General features: G+C 40.1%; 1 protein-coding gene across 16 annotated transcripts in view; it reads right to left on the reverse strand.

The window, feature by feature from the left end:
* phldb1b (pleckstrin homology-like domain, family B, member 1b) overlaps window positions 1–18,601 on the reverse strand; it is a 154,998-nt gene that overhangs the window by 28,327 nt on the left and 108,070 nt on the right. For 12 of the 16 annotated variants that reach the window (XM_049725637.2, XM_049725640.2, XM_049725638.2 and 9 more), the window contains 7 exons: window positions 16,206–16,523; window positions 15,719–15,856; window positions 11,633–11,770; window positions 10,708–10,836; window positions 8,594–8,749; window positions 585–695; window positions 384–473 (listed from right to left, as the gene is read on the reverse strand). In XM_049725637.2, the coding sequence (XP_049581594.1) occupies window positions 384–473; window positions 585–695; window positions 8,594–8,749; window positions 10,708–10,836; window positions 11,633–11,770; window positions 15,719–15,856; window positions 16,206–16,523 (1,080 nt within the window). The remainder of the gene's footprint in view (window positions 1–383; window positions 474–584; window positions 696–8,593; window positions 8,750–10,707; window positions 10,837–11,632; window positions 11,771–15,718; window positions 15,857–16,205; window positions 16,524–18,601) is intronic. The other 4 variants (XM_049725648.2, XM_068651425.1, XM_049725642.2 and 1 more) reach the window with 3 other exon arrangements.

Consider the following 18,601-nt stretch of genomic DNA (forward strand, 5'->3'; position numbering starts at 1 on the left):
AGGCTCTATCTACACCAGTGGTAACCTGGGTTAACCCCAGGGGTTCGGTGAGTCGGATTCAGGGGCTCGGCAGAGCTGGTATGTCATTGCCCCGCCCCCGCCCCGCCGTCCGCGGATGGCCGAACACACCGGTAGCCGCCCCCTCCCTTCCGCGGATGGCCGAACACACCAGTAGCCCCCCCACCCCCCCCCGGATGGCCGAACACACCGGTACCAAACACCCCCATCAGCGGATGGCCAAACACATAGGTACTATAAGATCACAGTAACAAATCACAGAAATGCAAGAGTCAATCAATCATTAGTCACCAAAGCAAAGCTGTATGGGGTTAATGGGTGTGAAGTGTATCTTTTCATTGGGTAACAACAGTATTATATCTTACTTCTCTCATGGTTGTAGGGGACTTTGGGAAGCTCTTTCCTCCAGTTAAACTGTGATACCTCTGCTCCAAAGCAGTATGCCTGTCCTTCTCCTGTATTACAAAGACAAGTCTTATAAACTGCATTCAAATCTGTATTCTTGCCAGATCTGTAGCATCCTTGCATTAACATTACTGCAACTAGCCAGCATTTGAATCATGTACCTTTTGGAGCATTTGCAATGTGATGGTCCTGTCTTTGGCGAGATGCTCACATTCCTGAGATGCCTGGAGGCCCAACTGGTTGGCCTGATTTTCCAAAGCAGACACTTTCTCCTGAATAAAACAAAATAAGACAAATGAGGGTTTGGCATGTCTAATGCAATTCTATGGAACTCTGCTGGGAATTAAAAAAAAAAAAAAAAACACACACATCGCGAGAATTAGTAACATATGAATGGTCGAAAGCATAGATGGGAAACGTAAATGGTAGAAGAGGCCACAATTTTTCATCAGTGTCACTGGGGGCTGCCACATAGGACTAAACACTTCCTAACCAAATGTATGACAATTTAAAATTGATTCAAATGAGGACTTAATATGTGCATACGTGCAAATTATGTGCTCTTAACATGTAATTTTTGATAATCCACTTTTCCGTGATTGATCCACTATCCGAACACAACTATAAGTGGTTTGAAGCAAAAAAGAAGAAAAACAAAAAAAAAGGATCGCTGAAAAAAACGTTTGGGAACCACTGGTTTAAAACATTCCAGTAAATAATGGTAAGCATCATGGTGTTATGGACAATTTGGTACTTACTAAGTTTGATGTGTGGCACGCGTGTGCGTATAGTCTAAACTTAAAAGCCAACTGGTAACCTATAGTATTTTCCGGACTATAAGCTGCTACTTTTTGCACAAGTTTTGAGCCCTGCGGCTTGAAGTCCAGTGCGACGTATCCGTGAATTTTTCGTGATTTTTGTGACGTCTAATACTCTTATACACTCATTAGTAAAAAGGTTGTGGACGGCAGTTGTGCAGCACCGCTTTGCTAGTCGGAGGAATATGTGACCAGACACTGGGGTGAAGAGTGGCATGTTCGTCCGTCAGGCATAAAAAAAAAGTGCAGCACAATTGACACAAAGAGACAGAAGGAGATCAAAATGGATATTACTGGAGATATGACTTTTTATACACAAATCCTCATTATGCGGGACAAAAGAAATGCATATGATGCCGCTTTTAAGTCAAATGCAGTCCATTTGGCTCCTAACGAAAAAAATGGAGCTGCTGCGTGTACTGTAGAGATTTCTTCCGGCCACTAGAGGGGCCTGGGCCATTGTTGATGACATCTTGTAGCATCACCCTTTTCAGGATTTTTTTTTCCGGGTAATGTCTTCTCTGGAGCTTTACCTATAGCTTGTATCGCATTGCCAACTTTACCCCTGTGAGTGGTCACATTTTATTTATTATTACTTGTGTGTTGCTCGTGCTCCCTGCACATTAAGTAGATTATAGTCGTCGCTGAGTGTTAGGGTTTTCCAGGTTATCTTTATCATAGGATTATGTTGGAATGCAACAGGTAATAAATACCTTACCTTGTCCTCCTTATCACAAGATCGTAAAACATCCCCTGAGATGTTTAGACTAGAGGACAAGGGCTTTCTATTCAGCCCACTCATACCCCCACTCTGTTCCTCCTAATAAATATGCCCTTGCAGGAAGGAGACCTTTCAGACTTCATTCGATAATCGCTGTTCAGACAGCGACGAATGGACTCTCCACCTGCAGGTGTCTAAAAGAACTTGCTTGTCTTCTGTTTGGTTCTTGCAAAATAAGTTGGAGTGAGCAAATCTCTAACATTTTGGTGCCGAAACCCGGGATCCTCATACCCACCATCTGACCGGCGAAGGAGGACGTGCTGCATTGTCGACAAGCCAGCGTCCATTAGGAGGACCTGGAAAAGAAAGTCCTGGGAAGAGAATTCTTCGCTGGGCCAGCATCTTAGGTCTGCCTTCGTCTGACAGAGGTGGATTGACGGGATCCGGCGGTGCAACGAACCAGGGGACAAGTAAGTTAAAGCGCTAAAGATACGGCTTTGGTTTGTCCGGGCTATGAGATTCGGCTTTGGTTTGTCCGAGCTATGAGATTCGGCTTTGGTTTGTCCGAGCTATGAGATTCGGCTTTGGTTTGTCCGAGCTATGAGATTCGGCTTTGGTTTGTCCGAGCTATGAGATTCGGCTTTGGTTTGTCCGAGCTATGAGATTCGGCTTTGGTTTGTCCGAGCTATGAGATTCGGCTTTGGTTTGTCCGAGCTATGAGATTCGGCTTTGGTTTATCCGAGCTATGAGATACGGCTTTGGTTTGTCCGAGCCATGAGGCCTAAAAAAGCGCTGGAGTTAGTGTGATTGAGTGTGTGACTGGTAGGATAAATTGACTAAAAAGCAGTTCTAGCGTTGATCCACGGCAATAAAACAGGCTAGTAATTTGTTGAAAGGTCAATTTAAACCTGCATTGAGGATCCTCAAAGAAAAAAAAATTGAAAAAAAATTGTAAAACCTTAAGCTACTAAAATTAAGATGGGAAATAAGAACGGTAAATCTCTTGCTCTGCTCTTCTTTAAAACGAGAGGTTCATGGCAAGTAGATTTCTTAATTGTATGCAATACATGCTGAAGTGGAAGAAAATGTATGGAGTACAAGGAAATTTGAAATGTGGAAGAAGTGGTAGAAGTGCTAGAGTGTGGTTGAAAGCTTCACAAGAAAGCAGAGAACAAATCCAAAAGACAAAAGATAGAAAGTTGAAAAGTGATGAGGCCGCCATTCAAATGAGATTTGAAAAAGAATTCTGGGTACATAGTGGCATCCCATTCAATGATACAGCTGAGAGTGCTTATCAACAACAGCTTAAAAATGCGCTCCTCACTAATTTCCGCCCTGAAATAGGCAACTGGGTGAGGAAACATTTGGTGGAAGTGGATGTTGCAAGTGTGACAACAACTATGCAATGGGCCAGACATGCTGAAAAAGTGATCAAAAAAGGCAAAAGTTCTGATGTATTTCATCTAGATAATGATGATGATGAACTAGATGAAGATACAACAGTCTTCTTCCAAGGGTCCCAGCAGGTTAGAGGGAGAGGTAGAGGCCAACAAGGTCGCAGGCCGCCATATAATTCAAAACCCCCACGAGATTCTGACAACTGTTGGAACTGTGGGAGACGAGGACACTTCGCACGAGAGTGTCGTTTTGCAAAACAATATCAATCAAAGGGTGGAGGAAGTAGCAGAAGAAAAGCAAAATTTTTAGCATGACAAGCTTCCTCCTCTTTGACCGCTTATGCTCATACAGAGAAAGAAAGAATAGATGCCCATATGACAGCAAAACATGTCATTGTCAGATTATTAGAATTTTTTTTAGATTATTAGAAATCCTGTCCATCCAAGAAGTATGACAATGCTGTTTGTATGCCCAAATTATAAATGACTAGAGCTCAAATTGTGTTACACTGAAGTTAAAATATGCAAATCAAGTGGTAAAGAAATGCAACTTGCTTCTAGAAGATAAATAAATAAAATTAGAATGTGCTGTCCTCGTGTGCATGGGAGGGACCAGCTCATGATCGACCACAGGAAATGGCCAGCCTGTGACGAATCATTGTTGCTGGGAACTACCTTTTGCATGCGAGAGCTGTGCATGTGTGTGCGTATATGTTAAAATGATGAACATTGGCTAAAGTTTTAGTATAAAAAATTTTTTTGCTAGACTGTGGTCTATCCAATTTGCACCGCAGAACAGAAATGATTTTGAAAGATAAAAATGAGAGGAAAAAGAGAGAAATCTGTTTGCAAGCAGGAACTAATCCACACTAGTGCATGTTAAGTGTCGAGCCCACATGAGAAATTCGAAGAAAAAAAAAAAATATGACAGAACATGCTTTCAGGAATTGGAAGAAGCTAAATTGTGAATTTAAGATTTTGCAATGCTACATTTAATAGGAATAATTGATTGGTTGTGTTATAAGATTATACAAAATTCTAAATGCAAGCTAAATCTGAGAGATTGAGTTCTTCAAATTTAAAAACAAAGAAAAAAAAAAATTCAGATTAATTTGCCAATTGTTTGTTTTAGTTAAGTTTTTTTTTGAATTGGTGGATTGTTCTACCAGGAAACCTGAGTTGGAAATGATATATGAATGTTGTGTGGTGAGCTTGGATGAATTGGGACCAATGTGATAGAAAGACTCCTTTTTGGAGACTGCGTGTGAGATGCAAATGAACATTGATGAATGATAGCCTGAATGAAAAGAAATTACAGGTTGAATGGTTGAAGTTGTTGGCGACTACTATGGAAAATTAGTAGAGCGACTTTGATGAAAGAATGATTTTGAGCAGGTTGAATGTTAGAAAGAAACACGTAGCTTTTGGATTGATAATTAACTAGAAAAAAAAAAAACAAAAAAAACTGGAGAACCAGTAACACATGTAGAAGATGTGTGAACTGAGAAATTGAGAAGCGTTTTGGAAAGAAAGTCAAATTAAATGATGATGGAATCGTATGTAGTAAAGAACGCATTCTCCCAAAAAGTTTGTCAAGGTGTGAGGCATGGGCGTTGCCAAGCCTCAAAAGGGGGGGGAGTGAGTAGGACAGATAGTGGAAGATAGTAATAATACAACACTTTATGACAATGAATTTTCGAATACATTTGGTGTTATATTGTGGTAATTTTTTTTTGTTCTGGTGTAGATAGTTTAGCAACACGAGAGATTTAGAGGTTCAAAAGAAAGACAGTTAAAAGAAAACATTTTTGATTTGGACAATTGCAGGCTAACAGGAACATGAGAAAGATAAGAACTACGAGGTGGGATCCAATTTCATTGGGGAGATTGAGAATTCACAGCACCATACTCTAAGTCACATTTTTGAGCAAGCATGACAATAACATGTGATAGGTCAAGACATACAGATCAGGGCTTGATGTGGAAAGCAGACCTCGATGAGTTGATCTTCAATAATGATACAGAAGACAACATACTGTCTGATTAAATTGGAACTATAGATAAAATGTAGCTCAAAAATAGGATGAGTTGCAGGATTTACGATATAAAAACGAGACCGCTGTTATTAGGAGAATTTGAAGTTTGGTAAATAAATGTTACCAGCAAATTGATGGAAGCAGCTACATTTGGAGATAGTCTTACAAGTTTAACGTCCCAGCCTGTCATTCTCAGTGTCAGAGTCCCTGAAACCCAATCCGAGACTTCGCCTGCAGCCGTGAACAACCACAAAATGGTGCCTGGCTCTGAAGCACCTTTGACCTTTGGCGAAGGACAAGAAAAGACTGCTGTTGTGCTTGGAGGAGGACAAGTACACTCCGGAGGAAATACAACATCCTCGGGGACGGAAAAGACAGTGAAAAGCGGAGGAACTCACAATGATGAAAATTGACTCATTTGAACAATGGACTCATTCAAAAGTGATGGATGGGGTCGCTCTGAAGCAACAACAAAAGAACACCAACTTGATAGGGTGAAGTGCGGCAAAAAGATATGGACTTGGAGTGTCTGACAACCAAATCGCACTCCTTGCTACGGCGTTCCCAAATTTGGTGAAGCTTGGTTCAAAGTGGAAGGGAGGTTCATTGTGCACTGAGTTTGACAGAACTGAGGAGATTTGATAAATAAATAAATAAATAAAAATGTGAAAAATCCGTTGGGCTACAGAGAAAAGCATTATAATCAGAGATTGAATGGATTTGGATAAAACAAATAGGCTAAAACGGTAGGAAACAAGAGCAAGATCTTATATTTTGGCTCATCAAGCTTAAGACGTAGAGGTCGAGTTATATAAATTTTAGAACAGGACATTTGGCAGTCAGGAGGAAGCTAGGTTGCTCAATGTACCTACTCAATACAATAGTAAGTTTTTTTGCACCACAGTGGAGGTTGGATGGTCAGAAAGTTAGGTACGTTCAATTTTTGACATTCACACAATCATGCATAGGAGCCACACGGCGACAGTTAACAAGACAATGACTGCAATAGGGGCCACCTACGACTGCACCGACATGAAAAAGTAGAAGTGAGAGAGCAGAGTATGGGATTATATGCTAAAACGTCTGCTATACAGTTACCGATAGGAGATTCTATCAAGAGAAGCTACATGAGAGATGGATTAGAATCTCTTTGTCTGCGTGGGTGCGTGTGCGTGTGTGTGTGTGTTCACACCCTGTGTGGATGCGAGCGTGTGAGGAGAAAGAAGGCATGGGTAAGACAATCTCTTTTAAACCAGGAGGCAATAAATGGGAACGCCCCTGTCATAAATAGTTTTTGGTTAAAGGGAATCATTAGGAAGTGTTCAAACTCTTCCCGCAAACATTCCTATTTGCCAGTTAAATGGGCACTACAATTGACTACGAGAGTTGCAAACAACAGATGAAGAGCAGTCCTTGGCAGATTATATGATCAGGACGCTCAAACTGTGTCAAAGACAAATTTACTGCCGCTTGATCTTTCCTCCTCACAGGTCGACAACCCCATCAATCCAGGAGACTGGGTCTACATCGAGGTCATTAAAGGAAGGAACTGGGCCAGCCACGACGGGAGGGACCATTCCAAGTCTTGCTGACTACACATGTTGCACCCAAGGTTGCAGGACCCACAAATGCATTAACGATGACTGCTCTCCAGGAGGAAACTGGATGGGAGCTTTGGACATCACCGCTGTGTGCCAGGATGAGAGAGCCGTTTTCAAGGTGTAAGGGCTCTACTACCAACATGGCTGCACCATCGGACGGGACCTACTTCATTCAGAAGTTCAGAGGCACTGCCTCACCTGCATCCTATGAGTGCACGTGCCTGTTCAGTACGGATCATGGTTTTGTGGTCACGAGAGTTGTCCGATGCTGCCTGCCAACTGGACACGAGTGTGTGCGCCAGTGTGTGTGACAGACCTCACCTACAGACTAGAACATCAGCAGCTGACGAAAATGCGAGCACATATACAACTTCTTAGACGTGACAGATGTGATAATGATAATGAGACGTGGATTGCGTAGATGCTGTTCTGTTGAGCATGTATTACGGAAACTTGTTGATTTGACCATCAAATATGCTTCGCAAGTAATGGATACGCTGATGTACTGTTTCTTTGTTTTTCTTTTTGTTTTTATTGATAGCATTCTGGTCGCCTTAAGGCAAAGGGACCGTGTAAGAATTTTCCTGCTAATAACATCTGGCCAGCAGGTTTTTCGCTTACACAATAAGTTTGATCTGGGGTATTAAGGTAATGCCTCATCTTCACTGGAAAGTGTTGCTATCATTGTTTGTTGTTTTTATTTTTCCTATTCTTCTTTCTTCATTATACATATATATGTGTTTTTTTCTTACTTGTCTTTGTTGTTTGGGGTAGCATAATCATATGATAAAACAGGAGGGAGATGTTAGGGTTTTCCAGGTTATCTTTATCATAGGATTATGTTGGAATGCAACAGGTAATAAATACCTTACCTTGTCCTCCTTATCACAAGATCGTAAAACATCCCCTGAGATGTTTAGACTAGAGGACAAGGGCTTTCTATTCAGCCCACTCATACCCCCACTCTGTTCCTCCTAATAAATATGCCCTTGCAGGAAGGAGACCTTTCAGACTTCATTCGATAATCGCTGTTCAGACAGCGACGAATGGACTCTCCACCTGCAGGTGTCTACAAGAACTTGCTTGTCTTCTGTTTGGTTCTTGCAAAATAAGTTGGAGTGAGCAAATCTCTAACACTGAGATTTATACATGTTTGTATGTTTGCAGAGCTTCTTCATCTCTGTCACTAAACATTATGTTAATAAAAGGTATGCGTCCTCAAAGAACCATATCTTTCCTGATAATTCTCTGCGTGTATTCTCTTACAAATGGTAATAAAAATTAAAAGTCCTGCGGCTTATAGTCTGGTGCGGTTCATATAGGAAAAAAAACAAGATATATCCTAATTTTAGCCGGTGCAGCTCATAATCAGGTGCGGCTTATTGTTCGGAAAATACGGTATTCTTCATCAATGATTTTGCTATGACCAGCTATCTTATTCTAGAGGAAAGAACTTAAATATTTGCGCTACTTAGTGAAAAAGTAAGTAAATTTTTCCAACCAGATATACTATTTGTGACTAATTACACGAAAATGCTAACTATTTCAATACATTTTGGCCTCCTGAGATGAAAGAATGTGTTGTAGGCTTCCATACCTTCCTCTTGGCAACAGTGCTGTGGTACTCTGCTCTCTCCTGTAGCAACTGCTGGCTCATTGTCTCCCTTTCCTCCTCCAAGCTGCTTTCTCTCTCAAGTTGTTGAAACTCCAGATCTTCAAACTTCTTGGTTCCTGCTTCCAGAGCTTCTCCATCCTAACGAATGGCAACATGTGACATGTTGGGTTGAATAATCACCACTAAGCCAGTTTAAAGTAATTTTTACACAAGTTTGCTTCCAAGAGCAAAACAAAATACTTTTGACTTCAACATTTGGACAGCATGTTTTCAAGAGATGTAATTAAACTAACATTTGTGAAATAATTTTAAGTTCACAGCAAATGGCAAAATGGCCACCTACTGTGATGGATACAAACAGGTGGATTTTGCCTGTTTCGTTTAGGTATAGTCCACAAACAAAACATTATTGAGAAAACTGTTTCTTCTGGTTGGGCTGCATAGAACATATTATTATGAGGACGATTTTGGGGTTGACCTTCCCTTTGAATAAATAAAATAAACAGTAGTTTATTACTTTAGTTTTGGTCCATGTTAATTGATTAGTGTGCGGTTAACATAAGTAAGCCAGCCATGACAAATTGCGTAAGAAATGCAGATGAGAACCACACACGCAGTGCAGCGCAACCATTCACACGAGCCACACTTTGCCAGCATACCTCGGCAAGAGCTGACATTACCAGGAACTGCTCGTTTGATTCTTTGTCAATATTGGAAGTTGCAGAAACAAGTTGACGTGGCATTAAATGGGAAAAATGTTCACTGTGTGATTGACATATCTGTGAAGGCCACTACAAGGACTTCTTATGAAGACAGTTGTTATTGTATGCACAGTGTCTGCCAGACTGCATCACTAAAGTACAGTGCATGTTGTAATGCTGCAAGGAAATCAGTTGAAGTCGGTGTCATGCCATCTCACAGGTATGATGTGCTACACAAAACAGTTATAAATGGGCCACCCTGACTTCTTTATAGACACACATTTGTTCAGCACGAATGAACTTCAAGGTCCGCGGCAGTTGCTTTGATGTTTACAAAGAAGAGCGTGACATTTTTAAAAGAATATGTCAAAGTTGGGGATGGGTTACTTTGTCAACTATCATCAAAGTTCACCAGTCAGACTACAAAGCCAAATTATTCTCTTAGATTTTTGGCTTTCGTATTCATTTGTTTTCAGATTTCTTTTGATGCATTTCTTCTTAGAAAATGTTTTATAACATGCTGTATTGGAGACTGCTTGGAAGCCGAACTCACTAAGACTGACCTCAAAGCATTCCATTACAAACAAAAACATGTTTGACAACCATGTTAAGGTTGTACAGTATTTGGTTCTGACAACAAACATTCATTTTTTTATTTTGTGTCTCTGCTGTGTAATTTTTTTTTTTTTTTGGAGGGGGGGCTTCATTTTACTGCTCTCTTTGAGACAATTTGCTCCAAGTCTGCGATCATAAACTCTGACAGCAAAACGTGTTCCAGAATTAGGGATTGTCTATTTTCAACACCAGAGTTTACTGCAATGCGATGAGCCAAGCGTATAAAGATCTATTTTACAATATAATTAAATTAAATTGTTGGATGTATACATTATGCAGAAAAAGCACACACACAAAACAGTATAAATTGAAGTACTCAAAAGTTATTTATAAATTGAACAATTTTAAAGAAAACTATACCAGTGATTTTTCTTTTAAATATTTACAGGCTTTTTTGGTAACTAAGCATTTTTTATGTCGCAAAAAGGGGTGTACATCTCTCTACTAAGAGACAATCTGAACCATAGTATCTCAACACATGATGTGCAATAGGACTGAAAGACCATTGAATTTCATAGCAGAATGATTCAATTCCGTGTGATTCAATGGGACTACAATTCAATTGGTAAAAATGGGTTTTGTATTGTCTTTTAAATCACCACATTATATTGTGCAGGGTTGAGGTATGGTGATTAGTATTGGTGTAACAAAATTCAGCTTTAAATGGGAGGCAAAGCCTTGAGGAACTTTCAAAAGCTGTGTCTTGGATGGAGTTCCCTTGGGGGGCTGTTGACTGAACTCTTTTGCTGGAGTACTTCTGCTCTACTACTGACGACCCACCCTTTTGAACCGTTCCTGCAACTGTTCGCGCAGGGATTCGGGACAGTTATGCAGCTGGTTCTTCAGCTCAGCATGGCCCTCCTGGAGTCTCTGTAGGGCCCGGCGCTCGGCCTCCACATTAGCCCTCTCCTAGAAAGACAGTGCACACAACCACACAGAGCATGGACGGTTGGAGAGGGGGTTGATGGAGGAATAGAAAGAGAAAAATGGGAAGAGGGAGGGGGAGAGAGAGAGAGACACACTGCTCAAATTTCACGCCATGCAAATAAAGAACTCAATACGTTAACAGTAGACCAATTGTTCTTGATGGATCACTTTCATCCAGAAAATGAGTTTGATGTATTACAATTCTTGCAAAATATGACATAAATACGTAAACATGAAATTGACAATAATAAAAACATGGGTTTTCCAAATGTCTTTTTGATCTTCCATCTGTTAAAACTGGCTCGTGGTCAGAAGAAAATATTTTCTTTAAGCCTCTACAATACCCTCCTGATCCTTATTTGCGACAAAGTTGTGTAACAGAGCAAAGGGTAGACTGACAAGGTCTGTCATGTAAGTCATTAAGAAATGGAAAAGAAAAAAAAAAGAAACATGGATCAGACAAGCAGCAAGTGAATTTAAAGAAGCGGGGGGGAAATTAGAAGATGTTAACAGATGAAGCAGCAGAGTTAATATCAGGGAAGTGATTGGTCTCAAGGTCATGCAAGCAAATGTTCACAATCCCTTGAATGCCTTCAAAATCGTACAATTATTATGGCTCAGACTCAGAGATGCTTACCACATCTTATACATTGACGTCCACAGTGATGAACTAACAGGAACTGTCGTCTTATGTGATGTTAAAAAAGCAAAGTTAAACTGTGCGTGTGTTTTCTCTTTCCTACCAGCAGATAAATAATCTCCGCGAAATGATCTGTACCTTGTCTTTCTCTCGCTGAATGGCAATTTCCAGCTCATCTAGCTTGCGCTGCAGCTGACTGATGATGTCCATCTCCACCTCGATCTGGTCGAGTTCTGCCTGTCTCTCTCCCTGCAGCAAGGCACATTCCATCTCAGCCTAGAGGAGTGCAAAGTCACATCATGTAACAAAATTAGATTTTTTTCACAGAATATGCAAATAGCCGTATTGGCCCGAATATAAAAGTATGTTTTTTGCATCGAAATAAGACTGGAAAAGTTTATTACATACATATACACTCAATAACCATACTTGTGTGTCTTGACATGCGGAGGAATTGACAATAAAGGAGACTTTGACTTTGACATTGTATCATACTGACATGCCTGGCCATATCTATTCAGCTTATAGTAGTACCAGCAACAGATACCGTATTGGCCCGAATTTAAGACGGCGTTTTTTGCATTGAAATAAGACTGAAAAACTGGGGGTCGTCTTACATTCGGGGTCTAGACATTATACCCATTCACAACGCTAGATGGTGCCAGATATCTTTAAAGCGAATGCTGAATTTACAGTAATTGCCGGACTATAAACTGCACCGGATTATAAGCCGCACCAGCTAAAATTCAGCGATATTTCAGTTTTTTTCTTATATAAACCGCACCGGACTATAAGCCGCACGTGCTCACGAGTTTTTTACAAAGAAAGACAGTACATAGAAAGCCTTTTTAACGTTTTAATAACATACTTGAACATGTCTTTCTAAACATTGCCTGTGACGCAGCAGTAGTACCGCAGCAACGCGGAAGTGTGCACGCGAGTTATTAGCAAAGAAAGACTGGACACAGAAAGTTTTTTTAAAGCTTTAATAACATACCTTAACATTTCTTTCCAAACACTGCCTGTGACGCGGCAGTAATACCGCAGCAACACGGAAGTAACACAGCATAGTCACTGAGACGCGGCGGTAACACAGCAGCAACACAGCAGCAATACGGTAGCACAGCACTAACAGGGCTGGTTAAAAAAAACACACCAGTAAAAGTAAAAAAAGAGCCGTCTTCATCTGCCTCCTGTGCACTGAAACCATCGAAGTCTTCCTCCTTAGTGTCCAATTGGAATAGCGTTAGATATCCTCCGCCTCACACTTTCTCAGTCTCTCTTTCGTCGTCGGTTTTATGCAGAGTGTGAAGAGGGTCTATTCATGCTAATCTTATTCATGCACAAAGCGCTAAATTACATTAAACTAGCGAGCGACACGTATAGCTTAAAAGCGGCATCATATGCATTTCTTTTGTCCCCCATAATGACGGTTTGTGTATAAAAGCTTCCTGTCTTTGTGTGAATGCGGGTGTGTGCGTGATGCGCCAAATGTAAACACAAACTAGCACGTCTTCTTCGGCGCATTATCTCTTCTTCGTCTGTCTTGCTCTTGCTTCCTGCTAGAGCGCCCCCTGGATGCCGGAGGCCGTAAAAATTCATAAGTACGCCGCGCCGCCGTTTAAGGTTCAAAGTAACCTTCTGAATAAAATGCATTAAAAGTTTACATTCATTACAACTTGTTTTTGGTGAGCAGAATGTCAGAAGAATTGAATTTAAATGCTGATTGATTGGGTTTTAATACAATGCAGATGGTCCGAACAGCGCCACTGCTTTGTGTAATCTCTGAGTGACATGGCAGAGTAAGAGAAAGGGTTTAGAGCACAGGTGACAAACTCAAGGCCCGGGGGCCAGATACGGCCCGCCACATCATTCTTTGTGGCCTGCGAAGACAAATTGTGCATCAAATTCATGTGTCATTACTAGAATTGCAAATTGTCTTCACTTTTAATAATATCTTTTTTTTTTAAATACTTGACCAGTTTTTACTCGTCTGATTTGAAAACGAGTTATTTGTCAGTTTGTTTTGTAGCTTTTACTGTATATAATAGTGTTAAAAGTAAAAGTGATCAAGTCATCACAAAAATCACGAAAAAAATCTTATATAAGCCGCACCTGACTATAAACCGCAGGGTCCAAAATATTGGAAAAAAGTTGCGGCTTATAGTCTGGAAATTACGGTAACTCCCCAGTCCAAGGCGAACCCCTGTCACGAAGAATAAAAATAAAAATAGCGGTAGCACGAAGAAGAAAAATAAAATATAGCGGGAAAAAAGAAAAGAGAAGAAAATAAGAGAACAGAAAACAGAAAATGGAGAAACGTAGCGACAATCTGGAGAAAAGTGGGTCGAAGATCGGCCAGGTTAACCGGCAGCTGAAGAGAAGTTATGATGCAAACTTCAAGATGATGGTGATAAATGAGGCAGAGACTTCAAACAATTGCAAAGCAACTGTGAAATATGGTGTCACAGAGTGTAATGTACAGAGATGGAGAGCTCAAAAAGATCGCCTAAAAAATGGTCACAATCAGAGGAAAGCTTTCCGTGGTCCTCAGATCGGCCGCTTTCAAGAGTTCGACAGGAGGGTGTGCGCGTACGTGGACAGTGACACTGAGCACAGCAAGGCAGAGGATGTTTGTGAGGATTAATAATCTGACATGACAGATCTCAGCTACTCTCAAGTTTAAACGACTTTGCATTATTTTATTGCAATGTTTTTCCTTATTCTGATTTATTTCAAGACTATAGTTACAGTTAGACTTCACTTTGATGGTTAATGCAGTTATTGCAATTTTGTTGTTTTATCACAGTAGAATGTTTTATTTAAATTTCAAAAACCAGAAGCCATTCATTTACAAATGCGATTGCACTTTAGTTAACATATTTAAATGTTCAGATATTAAGATGTGATAGACATTTTTTGCATGATTTGAATGAGGCAAAATAACGTGCTTTTTCTCTCGGCTATAGTGTTATCATTATTTTCAGATGTACTGTAATTATTTTCTGTATAAAAATTAAAATTGGTGTTCAAAAAGCCTTTTTACAAGCTTGAGTCTTAAAAAAGAGGGGGTCGTCTTATAATCAAGGTCGTCTTATATTCGGGCCAATACGGTAGATTCCTTTCACACCTTATATATAAATATAAACAATGACAGTACACCATGGACAATCAAACAACAGAAAGAAAAAACGCACAGTAAATATACTGTTCCTGATTGCCCTTTTTTCATAATGATTAGGATAAGTATTGAAATGATGACATCATTGCCCCACACCCCAGCACAATAACTTAAATTGTAAATGAAATATCTACTACTAAATAGTAGAGAATATGGAGTAATTTATGATTCAGAACCTCTTTTGCTTTAATAGTGCTTTGCATCTGATACTCTGGACTGTATCCTTAACAATATTGTCATTGTTAATTTGGTCATTTTTGTCCCCCCCCCTCCCCAAGAATTTAATTATTGTACTCCACTCGATCTGTAATTTTCTATCACTTTTACAACTGGCTAACATGAGGAGTTATTAGAAAAAAAAAACATGAGTACAGTATCCTCTAGCAATAAGATCCATTAGTACGTACATGTGATGCTTTGTATACATCATTGATATAGAGAATGAATAATTTGGGACCTAACATTGACCACCACAAAGAATGCCCGAACATGTTGATGATGCTGTGGACGCTCTCTTGCAGACAATAATGTAGCTTGTGCTGTAAGATGTAACTACAAAATAGCCTACCACAAGAGCTAACGTTTATTTAGGTTTAATAAATGGCACTTTAAAGGGCAGCAGATATGAGCTGTCTCCCAGTAAGCATGAGTTAGAATGTGACATCCCAGTTATATGATTGTGTGCTGCCTTGCACAACTACTTTATTACAATTGTTTATTTTAACTTAATTAGTTGAAGACATAAAATCTCTTTTTCAATAGGTTGTCGTGTTATTGGTCACATCAATAGTGGAAAATATTTTAAAGGAGAACCAAATGCTACACTGTTCTTTGCATCATTATGTTGTATGCACCCCCACTAATGTAAAGATAGTATTCTAATTAAGATTGTCTTTGTGGAGTAAGAATTAATGACAGTAACTCTCCATCTCAGGGGATTGTCCTTTTGGCCTGGGAGTCTTTGTACACAGAATATATATTTACACATTGGATTTCGAGTTAAATAGTAGCATAATTTATTTTTAGAGCTAACTTGACTTTACCTCTTGTTTGGACTCCTGGTATTGTTGCTCCAGTTCCGTCAGCCGGGTTTTGAGTTCATCAAGCCTTGACAGAACACGTACTCTTTCCTCCTCCAGATAACCCAGCTCCATTCGATCAGAACTCGCCATGTCCTCATGCTGCAGGCACAGCAGACAATGTCAAATTATACTTAGGAAACAGCGTGAATAATATGCCTAGTAAGAAATATCAAGGAAATAATAAAACACACTGAAAAATATCTATGAATAGAGACACAGTTGGGGAACAGAACCTGGATTTTACATATGCGGCCAGTAATTTTGTAGCTTTACGATGTGGTGTAAAACTGCTGTTGTGATATAAATAATCATATTAGCCTTTTGATGAGAGTCAGTAAAATATACTAATCATGAGCTTCCGAATTCAATGAAGCCAGTGATAATTTTTGGACATGCTGGGTTGCGCTACGGCATGCCGGGCATACGTGAACGAAGCATTCCATCTGACCTGTTGACCTCCATTGAGCAGCGCAGATGCTGTGCATGGAGCCGGTGATGTCCTCACCTCCTGATGAGTGCTTTCTGTACTACTACACTCCTCCTTTAGGTTCTCCTCATCGCTCTCCCTCTGTCTCTGTGCCAGACGCAAAGAGGTTGAGGTCAAAGTTCCTCCAAGGATGCTTTCGATGGATGCCCCCTGCACTGAGCCATCTGAAAATCCTCCTGGAAAACTCGTCTTCCCAAAGCTGAGTGGATCGGGGCTAGTGCTGTCTCCTTTGTTGTACTCAGCACAAAGATTAAGGATTGTCTCCAGTCGCTGTCTCTCCTGTGGTCAAAAAAGGACATCAGATTAAGGTTATATACAGTATAAACTAATTAACTGATTACACAATTTGAAGTAGAACCTCCTAAACAAAAGGGAAAACTTGGGAGGTTAAATTGCCATTATGCAAGATGACAACATGTCACAGGAGACCTGAGTTGTAGTTAAGACTTATGGGAACTCTGCCTGTGTTTTTTGTTGTTTTTTTGCTTTATGTGTCCAGTTTTGACTAAACGTGAAAGATGAAGCATGGTCGGGAAGTTACATGATGTGTGCGCATACACTATGCTTTTCTATGCTTTTCTTGATTCTCCTCAGTATCCAATGTACAGGTATCACAATTATTTGTTACCTTTTCACAGGCGGATAATCTGTTTTGGGGTTGAGCCATGCCATTCACCTATAGAGTATGAAGTCATTTTGTGTTCTTGAATATGCTTGCACATCCAAGACTGTGCTATGTGCCTTCAAAATTGTCTGGAAAATTTGAAAAAAAAAAAAACCTCACCAAATGGCAATCAATTTTGAACTTGGTACCAAAATGATCATTTTTCAACACCTAAACTGTTCAATATCACTCTGTAGTTTTTTCAAGATAATTGCATTTAAAATTATGTCAGTTTGTTGGGAAACACTGTACTTTAGAAAAAATAAACCATTAACCACCAACATAATACAAGCAACTGGATTTTATTGAACAAAACTACTTTGATAACAACATTAAGAAGCAAATTCCAAATAGTTTCAAATTATAAATATCAGTTTAACAAAACTAATAGGTTGTAAAGAATGCCATACCATAGAGCTCATTTAATGAACCAAAAAAGCATCTTTTGCTATCATGTAACATTAAGATAGGAGACACTCTCCAATATCACAACTCTCCCTTTCATTAAAATTGTAAACTCATGAATCATTTTTGCCTGTATCACATTTGAGGGTGCAATAATTGCCTCCCAGAGTTACTCTTTGGAGGTATACTGGCATCCAGCCTCATAAATTTCCCTTTTAAGGATGCTTTGGGAGTTTTTCTTTTTTTAAACCCACAGCAGCCACTGCTTCAAAGGTATTATTTGCGAGTATCATTTTTTTTTTTTTTTATAGAGGATAACGCTAATGGGACTCACACATCAATCAACACACAACACAAACAGCTCTCTCCTCTGGGTGCAATGTCAGAGTCACATGGTGAAACTGACATTATGCGCAGCTGCTGTCACTATAGTGTTTCAATCCACCAGCAGGGGACCCTGCGGACCGTATAAATTTAGCCTCTGACTATTTGACTTCTAAAACCAATGGGTGCACACAAAGTGATTTTGGTGGTGGCGAGTAATATTCAAGTAAGAAATTACTGGGTATCTGACTCCAATTCTATTTAACATTTCATCAACAACAAAAGTACAATATACATTTGGCACTTAAATACACACGATACTGGATGGAAAAGGTTTTGTTCAAGAAACAAAAAGCACATTTAACCATTGTACAATTTGATGACTTTAGCTTTCTAATACTTTGTACCCAAAGTGAGCCAACAATCTACCCACATGTGTACATTATCCATCCATCCATCCATTTTCTGAACCGCTTAGTCCCCACGGGGGTCGCGGGCGTGCTGGAGCCTATCCCAGCCGTCATCGGGCAGTAGGCGGGGGACACCCTGAACTGGTTGCCAGCCAATCGCAGGGCACACAGAGACAGACAACCAATCTCACTCACACTCACACCTAGGGACAATTTGGAGTCTTCAATCGGCCTACCAAGCATGTTTTTGGAATGTGGGAGGAGACCGGAGTGCCCGGAGAAAACCCACGCGGGCCCGGGGAGAACATGCAAACTCCACACAGGGAGGGCCGGAGGTGGAATCGAACCCGCACCCTCCTAACTGTGAGGCGGACGTGCTACCCAGTGCGCCACCTGAGCCGCCCTTGTGTACATTATGTAATGATAAAATGTTAAAACAAATAAGCAAAGATTTTAGTCAGAATACATCATGATTTATTATGAATGCAGTTCAACTAAATTGTCTCAAGGCATTCTTTGTGGAATACCTTAAAGACCATTAGAGAGGGGCTTGT

The sequence above is a fragment of the Syngnathus scovelli genome, chromosome 7, assembly GCF_024217435.2.
Source record: "Syngnathus scovelli strain Florida chromosome 7, RoL_Ssco_1.2, whole genome shotgun sequence".
In the NCBI taxonomy this organism is placed as follows: Eukaryota; Metazoa; Chordata; class Actinopteri; order Syngnathiformes; family Syngnathidae; genus Syngnathus; species Syngnathus scovelli.